The sequence below is a fragment of the Pseudophryne corroboree genome, chromosome 1, assembly GCF_028390025.1.
Source record: "Pseudophryne corroboree isolate aPseCor3 chromosome 1, aPseCor3.hap2, whole genome shotgun sequence".
Lineage (NCBI taxonomy): Eukaryota > Metazoa > Chordata > Amphibia > Anura > Myobatrachidae > Pseudophryne > Pseudophryne corroboree.
Genome location: NC_086444.1, coordinates 5,211,478 through 5,221,836, shown reverse-complemented (window position 1 = coordinate 5,221,836; position 10,359 = coordinate 5,211,478). Strand labels below are relative to the sequence as shown.

Below are 10,359 nucleotides of genomic sequence, written 5' to 3'. Positions count from 1 at the left end.
CATGCTCTGCTGGGTGATGGCTGGTTGGGGGATATACTGGGTGCATGCTCTGCTGGGTGATGGCTGGTTGGGGGATATACTGGGTGCATGCTCTGCTGGGTGATGGCTGGTTGGGGGATATACTGGGTGCATGCTCTGCTGGGTGATGGCTGGTTGGGGGATATACTGGGTGCATGCTCTGCTGGGTGATGGCTGGTTGGGGGATATACTGGGTGCATGCTCTGCTGGGTGATGGCTGGTTGGGGGATATACTGGGTGCATGCTCTGCTGGGTGATGGCTGGTTGGGGGATATACTGGGTGCATGCTCTGCTGGGTGATGGCTGGTTGGGGGATATACTGGGTGCATGCTCTGCTGGGTGATGGCTGGTTGGGGGATATACTGGGTGCATGCTCTGCTGGGTGATGGCTGGTTGGGGGATATACTGGGTGCATGCTCTGCTGGGTGATGGCTGGTTGGGGGATATACTGGGTGCATGCTCTGCTGGGTGATGGCTGGTTGGGGGATATACTGGGTGCATGCTCTGCTGGGTGATGGCTGGTTGGGGGATATACTGGGTGCATGCTCTGCTGGGTGATGGCTGGTTGGGGGATATACTGGGTGCATGCTCTGCTGGGTGATGGCTGGTTGGGGGATATACTGGGTGCATGCTCTGCTGGGTGATGGCTGGTTGGGGGATATACTGGGTGCATGCTCTGCTGGGTGATGGCTGGTTGGGGGATATACTGGGTGCATGCTCTGCTGGGTGATGGCTGGTTGGGGGATATACTGGGTGCATGCTCTGCTGGGTGATGGCTGGTTGGGGGATATACTGGGTGCATGCTCTGCTGGGTGATGGCTGGTTGGGGGATATACTGGGTGCATGCTCTGCTGGGTGATGGCTGGTTGGGGGATATACTGGGTGCATGCTCTGCTGGGTGATGGCTGGTTGGGGGATATACTGGGTGCATGCTCTGCTGGGTGATGGCTGGTTGGGGGATATACTGGGTGCATGCTCTGCTGGGTGATGGCTGGTTGGGGGATATACTGGGTGCATGCTCTGCTGGGTGATGGCTGGTTGGGGGATATACTGGGTGCATGCTCTGCTGGGTGATGGCTGGTTGGGGGATATACTGGGTGCATGCTCTGCTGGGTGATGGCTGGTTGGGGGATATACTGGGTGCATGCTCTGCTGGGTGATGGCTGGTTGGGGGATATACTGGGTGCATGCTCTGCTGGGTGATGGCTGGTTGGGGGATATACTGGGTGCATGCTCTGCTGGGTGATGGCTGGTTGGGGGATATACTGGGTGCATGCTCTGCTGGGTGATGGCTGGTTGGGGGATATACTGGGTGCATGCTCTGCTGGGTGATGGCTGGTTGGGGGATATACTGGGTGCATGCTCTGCTGGGTGATGGCTGGTTGGGGGATATACTGGGTGCATGCTCTGCTGGGTGATGGCTGGTTGGGGGATATACTGGGTGCATGCTCTGCTGGGTGATGGCTGGTTGGGGGATATACTGGGTGCATGCTCTGCTGGGTGATGGCTGGTTGGGGGATATACTGGGTGCATGCTCTGCTGGGTGATGGCTGGTTGGGGGATATACTGGGTGCATGCTCTGCTGGGTGATGGCTGGTTGGGGGATATACTGGGTGCATGCTCTGCTGGGTGATGGCTGGTTGGGGGATATACTGGGTGCATGCTCTGCTGGGTGATGGCTGGTTGGGGGATATACTGGGTGCATGCTCTGCTGGGTGATGGCTGGTTGGGGGATATACTGGGTGCATGCTCTGCTGGGTGATGGCTGGTTGGGGGATATACTGGGTGCATGCTCTGCTGGGTGATGGCTGGTTGGGGGATATACTGGGTGCATGCTCTGCTGGGTGATGGCTGGTTGGGGGATATACTGGGTGCATGCTCTGCTGGGTGATGGCTGGTTGGGGGATATACTGGGTGCATGCTCTGCTGGGTGATGGCTGGTTGGGGGATATACTGGGTGCATGCTCTGCTGGGTGATGGCTGGTTGGGGGATATACTGGGTGCATGCTCTGCTGGGTGATGGCTGGTTGGGGGATATACTGGGTGCATGCTCTGCTGGGTGATGGCTGGTTGGGGGATATACTGGGTGCATGCTCTGCTGGGTGATGGCTGGTTGGGGGATATACTGGGTGCATGCTCTGCTGGGTGATGGCTGGTTGGGGGATATACTGGGTGCATGCTCTGCTGGGTGATGGCTGGTTGGGGGATATACTGGGTGCATGCTCTGCTGGGTGATGGCTGGTTGGGGGATATACTGGGTGCATGCTCTGCTGGGTGATGGCTGGTTGGGGGATATACTGGGTGCATGCTCTGCTGGGTGATGGCTGGTTGGGGGATATACTGGGTGCATGCCCTGTGGGCTGGGTAGTGGCCGGTCGGGGATATACTGGATGCATGCACTGCTGGGTGATGGCTGGTTGGGGGATATACTGGGTGCATGCACTGCTGGGTAGTGGCTGGTTGGGGATATACTGGATGCATGCACTGCTGGGTAATGGCTGGTCGGGGATATACTGGATGCTTGCCCTGCAGGCCAGGCTCTGGAATGTCTGATAACCTGGGTATTCGCCTCCTCTGCTGTTACTCTGTCCTCCTCTTCTCACCTACAGCTAAGATATGGAGGCTGAGACGCATGATGGTCGCCCAGCTCGGGTGTGGACGGTTATGGAGACGCAGACCCTACTGGACCTAATCCGAGACATGGGCTTCATTCCAGCGCTGACCCGTAAAGGGTTTCAGAACTGGGACGTGTTTGAGCGGATCTGTGTGTTTCTGAACCGCTGCAATGTCCAGGTCAGGTGAGTAGGAAGCGGAGCGCCTATGGGTGGTGTATCTGTGGTGTACGCGGTGCTTACTGAGCAGACAAACTGCAGCTGTGGCGTCCGCGCTCTGCAAAAAGCTACACATAATGAGGGGTAAGGGATACATGTGTATCTGCGTCACACCGTACAGTGCTGGATACTCATTCCCTCTTCTGCCTCCACAAGCAGATGTGGGAGTGGCGGCGCTCAGCGCGCACAGTAACGTGGGAGCGGAGATTGGCTAAGGAGCAGTCGCCACCTCGGCTAAACTCCTAAGTTACGGATCTCGCACCTCCGGCGTTCTCAGTCATCACTACATCTAGCCCTATATCCACATGGTTCTCCTGAATCTTTCCCCATCTGACTGGTATAATGCGTTACACAAATCCTCCATTTATCATATGCACCCCCTCTTCTCTCAGGACTATAGGACCCGTCTCCCGGCGTGGCAGGAGCACTTTCTACATCTTCAGACCTCCAAGACTCTAGCTACCATGTCATACTCACTCTCACTTTGCCAGCAACGGCCCATCTAGATCTTGTGTAATTGGGATTACTGATTCCCCCAGATATCCTGGGTGTGCCACTTCTCCTGCCACGTTGTTCCACTGCTTTTGGGCATGCCACTTGATTTAAAGATTCTGCCCCCAAGTCGAACAATATGCCACGTTGGATTTGTTAAGTTTCCTTCCACTACGTGGGCAGTGCTGGGTGGTATTGGCTATGGGATTCCATTGGACCACCGTAGCTGGAAACCTCTCGCCCTCATTTCCGCTTGTAAATGCTTCTTACAGCAATGGTTCTCTATAGCCCTCTTGTCCTGTTGTACTCGAGATGGATTGGGGCTGGATTGCGGCCTCTCTACACAGAGGTACAGGTTGGTATAGTATTGGTGACTGCTATAGCAACTCTTTACCAGATGTCACCAAGTCCCAATTTATCAAACCATATTTGTGGGATATTCCCCCCAAATTGACCATTTTTTGGCAGTACGTGCAAGTATTAGGCATCCCCTGAATTTACAATGGAGGTTAAACCTTGGGGGTTGCATTGGTTGGCCCTCTAGCTGTCACAAGGGCTGCACATTACACTGAATGTATTAGAGAGTCTGTTCCGGTCTCCCGGATGATGGATTCCAGCTTTTTGGTCTGAATTCTGTTTTATTCTAGATCTAGCCTGTAACTCCTTGTCCTGTTTCCCCAGCTCAGCAGATGTGAAAGCTCACTGGCAGTCTCTGAAGGCTAAGTTCTGGAGACTGAAGCGTTTGGCAGACGCAAGTTTTGCTCAGGTCTCTGTAATTGCGGCTGACTACCCATTCTATCAGGAGATGGCGCTCATTCTGACTCCACACAATGCAGCAGGATGCTATAAAAGGGAGGCTGACAGTTCAGGTGAGCGAGACACCACTTGTAACTGGGCGGAAGCCCCGGTGGGTGTGGGGCGAGTGGCGTGGCGGAAGCCCCGGTGGGTGTGGGGCGAGTGGCGTGGCGGAAGCCCCGGTGGGTGTGGGGCGAGTGGCGTGGCGGAAGCCCCGGTGGGTGTGGGGCGAGTGGCGTGGCGGAAGCGCTGGTGGGTGTGGGGCGAGTGGCGTGGCGGAAGCGCTGGTGGGTGTGGGCAGAGTGGCGTGGCGGAAGCGCTGGTGGGTGTGGGCAGAGTGATGTGGTGGATGCATGCTGACCTGGCGGAAGCACTGGTGGGTGTGGGATGAGTGATGTGGTGGAAGCGCTGGTGGGTGCATGCTGAGGCACTGGTGGGTGTGGGTTAAGTGATGTGGCAGGGGCGCTGGTGAGTGTGGGCTGAGATGCTGGTGGGTGTGGGTGGAAGCGCTGGTGGGTGGAAGCTGAGTGATGTGGTGAAAGCATTAGTGGGTGTGGGCTGAGATGCTGGTGGGTGGAAGCGCTGGTGGGTGTGGGCTGAGATGCTGGTGGGTGGAAGCGCTGGTGGGTGTGGGTTGAGATGCTTGTGGGTGGAAGCGCTGGTGGGTGGAAGCTGAGTGATGTGGTGGAAGCGCTGGTGGGTGTGGGTTGAGATGCTGGTGGATGTGGGCTGAGATGCTGGTGGGTGGAAGCTGAGTGATGTGGTGGAAGCGCTGGTGGGTGTGGGTTGAGTGATGTGGTGGAAGCGCTGGTGGGTGTGGGTTGAGATGCTGGTGGGTGTGGGCTGAGATGCTGGTGGGTGTGGGCTGAGATGCTAGTGGGTGGAAGCGCTGGTGGGTGGAAGCTGAGTGATGTGAAAGCATTGGTGGGTGTGGGCTGAGATACTGGTGGGTGGAAGCGCTGGTGGGTGTGGGCTGAGATGCTGGTGGGTGGAAGCGCTGGTGGGTGTGGGCTGAGATGCTGGTGGGTGGAAGCGCTGGTGGGTGTGGGCTGAGATACTGGTGGGTGGAAGCGCTGGTGGGTGTGGGCTGAGATGCTGGTGGGTGGAAGCTGAGTGATGTGGTGGAAGCGCTGGTGGGTGTGGGCTGAGATGCTGGTGGGTGGAAGCGCTAGTGGGTGTGGCCTGAGTGATGTGTGGGCTGAGATGCTGGTGGGTGGAAGCTGAGTGATGTGGTGGAAGCGCTGGTGGGTGTGGGCTGAGATGTGGGTGGAAGCGCTGGTGGGTGTGGCCTGAGTGATGTGTGGGCTGAGATGCTGGTGGGTGGAAGCTAAGTGATGTGGGCTGAGATGCTGGTGGGTGGAAGCGCTGATGGGTGTGGGCTGAGTGATGTGGTGGAAGCGCTGGTGGATGTGGGCTGAGATGCTGGTGGGTGGAAGCTGAGTGATGTGGTGGAAGCGCTGGTGGGTGTGGGCTGAGATGCTGGTGGGTGGAAGCGCTGGTGGGTGTGGGCTGAGATGCTGGTGGGTGGAAGCTGAGTGATGTGGTGGAAGCGCTGGTGGGTGTGGGCTGAGATGCTGGTGGGTGGAAGCGCTAGTGGGTGTGGCCTGAGTGATGTGTGGGCTGAGATGCTGGTGGGTGGAAGCTGAGTGATGTGGTGGAAGCGCTGGTGGGTGTGGGCTGAGATGCTGGTGGGTGGAAGCGCTGGTGGGTGTGGCCTGAGTGATGTGTGGGCTGAGATGCTGGTGGGTGGAAGCTAAGTGATGTGGGCTGAGATGCTGGTGGGTGGAAGCGCTGATGGGTGTGGGCTGAGTGATGTGGTGGAAGCGCTGGTGGATGTGGGCTGAGATGCTGGTGGGTGGAAGCGCTGGTGGGTGGAAGCTGAGTGATGTGGTGGAAGCGCTGGTGGGTGTGGGCTGAGATGCTGGTGGGTGGAAGCGCTGATGGGTGTGGGCTGAGTGATGTGGTGGAAGCGCTGGTGGATGTGGGCTGAGATGCTGGTGGGTGGAAGCGCTGGTGGGTGGAAGCTGAGTGATGTGGTGGAAGCGCTGGTGGGTGTGGGCTGAGATGCTGGTGGGTGGAAGCGCTGATGGGTGTGGGCTGAGTGATGTGGTGGAAGCGCTGGTGGATGTGGGCTGAGATGCTAGTTGGTGGAAGCGCTGGTGGGTGGAAGCTGAGTGATGTGGTGGAAGCGCTGGTGGGTGTGGGCTGAGATGCTGGTGGGTGTGGGCTGAGATGCTGGTTGGTGGAAGCGCTGGTGGGTGGAAGCTGAGTGATGTGGTGGAAGCGCTGGTGGGTGTGGGCTGAGATGCTGGTGGGTGGAAGCGCTGGTGGGTGTGGGCTGAGTGATGTGGTGGAAGCGCTGATGGGTGTGGGCTGAGATGCTGGTGGGTGGAAGCGCTGGTGGGTGTGGGCTGAGATGCTGGTTGGTGGAAGCGCTGGTGGGTGGAAGCTGAGTGATGTGGTGGAAGCGCTGGTGGGTGTGGGCTGAGATGCTGGTGGGTGGAAGCGCTGATGGGTGTGGGCTGAGATGCTGGTGGGTGGAAGCGCTGGTGGGTGTGGGCTGAGATGCTGGTTGGTGGAAGCGCTGGTGGGTGGAAGCTGAGTGATGTGGTGGAAGCGCTGGTGGGTGTGGGTTGAGTGATGTGGTGGAAGCGCTGGTGGGTGTGGGCTGAGATGCTGGTGGGTGGAAGCGCTGGTGGGTGTGGGCTGAGTGATGTGGTGGAAGCGCTGGTGGGTGTGGGCTGAGATGCTGGTGGGTGGAAGCGCTGGTGGGTGGAAGCTGAGTGATGTGGTGGAAGCGCTGGTGGGTGTGGGTTGAGTGATGTGGTGGAAGCGCTGATGGGTGTGGGCTGAGATGCTGGTGGGCTGAGATGCTGGTTGGTGGAAGCGCTGGTGGGTGTGGGCTGAGATGCTGGTGGGTGTGGGCTGAGATGCTGGTTGGTGGAAGCGCTGGTGGGTGGAAGCTGAGTGATGTGGTGGAAGCGCTGGTGGGTGTGGGCTGAGATGCTGGTGGGTGTGGGCTGAGATGCTGGTGGGTGGAAGCGCTGGTGGGTGGAAGCTGAGTGATGTGGTGGAAGCGCTGGTGGGTGTGGGTTGAGTGATGTGGTGGAAGCGCTGGTGGGTGTGGGCTGAGATGCTGGTGGGTGGAAGCGCTGGTGGGTGTGGGCTGAGTGATGTGGTGGAAGCGCTGGTGGGTGTGGGCTGAGATGCTGGTGGGTGGAAGCGCTGGTGGGTGGAAGCTGAGTGATGTGGTGGAAGCGCTGGTGGGTGTGGGTTGAGTGATGTGGTGGAAGCGCTGGTGGGTGTGGGCTGAGATGCTGGTGGGTGGAAGCGCTGGTGGGTGTGGGCTGAGATGCTGGTGGGTGGAAGCTGAGTGATGTGGTGGAAGCGCTGGTGGGTGTGGGTTGAGTGATGTGGTGGAAGCGCTGGTGGGTGTGGGCTGAGATGCTGGTGGGTGGAAGCGCTGGTGGGTGTGGGCTGAGTGATGTGGTGGAAGCGCTGGTGGGTGTGGGCTGAGATGCTGGTGGGTGGAAGCGCTGGTGGGTGGAAGCTGAGTGATGTGGTGGAAGCGCTGGTGGGTGTGGGCTGAGATGCTGGTGGGTGGAAGCGCTGGTGGGTGTGGGCTGAGATGCTGGTGGGTGGAAGCGCTGGTGGGTGTGGGCTGAGATGCTGGTGGGTGGAAGCGCTGATGGGTTTGGGCTGAGTTGCTGGTGGGTGTGGGCTGAGATGCTGGTGGGTGGAAGCGCTGCTGGGTGGAAGCTGAGTGATGTGGTGGAAGCGCTGGTGGGTGTGGGCTGAGATGCTGGTGGGTGTGAGCGCTGGTGGGTGGAAGCTGAGTAATGTGGTGGAAGCGCTGGTGGGTGTGGGCTGAGATGCTGGTGGGTGTGGGCTGAGATGCTGGTGGGTGTGGGCTGAGATGCTGGTGGGTGGAAGCGCTGGTGGGTGGAAGCTGAGTGATGTGGTGGAAGCGCTGGTGGGTGTGGGCTGAGATGCTGGTGGGTGGAAGCGCTGGTGGGTGGAAGCTGAGTGATGTGGTGGAAGCGCTGGTGGGTGTGGGCTGAGATGCTGGTGGGTGGAAGCGCTGTGGGTGGAAGCTGAGTGATGTGGTGGAAGCGCTGGTGGGTGTGAGTTGAGATGCTGGTGGGTGTGAGCGCTGGTGGGTGGAAGCTGAGTGATGTGGTGGGAGCGCTGGTGGGTGTGGGCTGAGATGCTGGTGGGTGTGGGCTGAGATGCTGGTGGGTGGAAGCGCTGGTGGGTGGAAGCTGAGTGATGTGGTGGGAGCGCTGGTGGGTGTGGGTTGAGATGCTGGTGGGTATGGGCTGAGATGCTGGTGGGTGGAAGCTGAGTGATGTGGTGGAAGCGCTGGTGGGTGTGGGTTGAGATGCTGGTGGGTGTGGGCTGAGATGCTGGTGGGTGGAAGCTGAGTGATGTGGTGGGAGCGCTGGTGGGTGTGGGTTGAGATGCTGGTGGGTGTGGGTTGAGATGCTGGTGGGTGTGGGTTGAGATGCTGGTGGGTGGAAGCTGAGTGATGTGGTGGGAGCGCTGGTGGGTGTGGGTTGAAATGCTGGTGGGTGTAGGCTGAGATACTGGTGGGTGGAAGCGCTGGTGGGTGGAAGCTGAGTGATGTGGGTGTGGGTTGAGATGCTGGTGGCTGGTAAATGATGTAAGTAAAGCGTGATGGTCCTCACAATTAATAGCTTTAGCTGTGATCCTGCAGGTGCTTCCTATAATGGTTATGGTTTTCTTGCAGGCCAGGAAAGTCAGGTTTCACCTTCATCTTCGGTGCCAGACTCTGGACTTGGCTCAGATCATGAGGACCAAACTGCTTCATCGAGTCGACAGCAGGCAGAGGGTGAGCAGCATGCGGCTGAGCCGGGTGCTGTAGCGGAGGCTCCGGATGTAGGTGGGTACAGCATGTCTGTGTTCCTATGGTGGGGATGCTTTGTAATATTTTGTATAGAGTATGTATATAAAGCAATATACTGTATACAATCTTTGTCTTATGGACCCCTGTATACAGTATCTTATTGCTCTGTGTGAAGTGTACAAGCCGCTGAGTATTGAACCCTGATCATGAGGGAGATGGTCTCTCCTGAGGTCTCTGAGCATCTCACAGAAGGGATCGCATTGTGTGAGGAATCTAATGCCCTGTTTTCTCCTTAGCTCCCCCAGATGTGCAGGAAGGTGCAGAGCCGAATGCCGGTCAGGACATCCAGAGAGCAGTGGTTATGCTGCGCAATACAACACATCAAATTCTGTCCGTAACCGATCGCCTGCTGCAGAGCCTCAGTCGTCTGTCCAGAGTACAGGAGCAGCTCAGCATTCAGTTGGGATTCATTTACTCTGCTGCCTTTCAGCTGGACGGAGAGCTCCGCAATGACTCGCCTGAGGAGCACCCCCCTCGGGAACCTGCAAGGACCTCTGAGACTCTCTCCTCTAGAAGACTGCTGCGGAGATACCGCCTTCTGCGCTATGGACAGAGACGCTCGGCCCGGCACCATCCTTGAGTGTGAAACAGGATTAGGATTTTAGTTTGTTTATATTGCAAAGAGTTTGGAATACGGGTGGCTCGTTGTTTATGGGTGTAGGCTCTGCACAGTATTTCCGGTGTACGGAGGCCTTGTCCTGTGGTTTAGAATGTTCTGCGACTGACCAGTGTCAGCTCTGCGCTGTGTTTGTGTATATACATGTTCCCGTTGGTTTCTTTGTTTAATAAACGTTTACTCTGGAGCGGTCTCCTATGTGAATAATGGGGGATATCTCCCACCAGTCAGTTAATGTATGGGAATAAGATTTGTCCCAGGGATCCTGGCTCCTATGGGTGGTCACGTGTGGGTCTGTACACCTAATTGGCCTGAGGGATAGGCAGGTGTCAGACTATTCTGCCTTTTGTACCACCCACCCCATGTCCACAGTAGCGATGGTTGTGTCAGATGGTGGATTGCAGGTAGTGGTGGAATCTACTCAGATGAGACACAAGTGGCCATGCCTGGTCTTTCTGCATGTGATGGGACTGATAAAGTGGCTAGCTAGACCAGTCCCACATCGATGCCACAGGGCACAGCCATAGACATCCTTTTGTCTGGGATAGCTTCCTCTTCGTGGCTGCTCTTATGACAAACTGAGGGCCTCTGGGCAGCAAGCCACTATGGGCGACTGCTGGATCAGCACCTGGGACAGGTCCACATCACCTCTCCATGTGGACTGAGAGATCACACGGTCA

General features: G+C 57.7%; 1 protein-coding gene across 1 annotated transcript in view; it reads left to right on the top strand.

Annotated features, from left to right (window-relative positions):
- Nucleotides 1–9,866, top strand: part of LOC135053501 (uncharacterized) — a 75,438-nt gene extending 65,572 nt beyond the window's left edge. Inside the window, exons 2-5 of the mRNA XM_063957485.1 lie at nucleotides 2,628–2,816; nucleotides 4,023–4,210; nucleotides 8,887–9,039; nucleotides 9,300–9,866. Coding sequence (XP_063813555.1) covers nucleotides 2,635–2,816; nucleotides 4,023–4,210; nucleotides 8,887–9,039; nucleotides 9,300–9,643 — 867 coding nt within the window. The 5' untranslated portion in view covers nucleotides 2,628–2,634 and the 3' untranslated portion in view covers nucleotides 9,644–9,866. The remainder of the gene's footprint in view (nucleotides 1–2,627; nucleotides 2,817–4,022; nucleotides 4,211–8,886; nucleotides 9,040–9,299) is intronic.
- The last annotated feature ends 493 nt before the right edge of the window (nucleotides 9,867–10,359 follow it).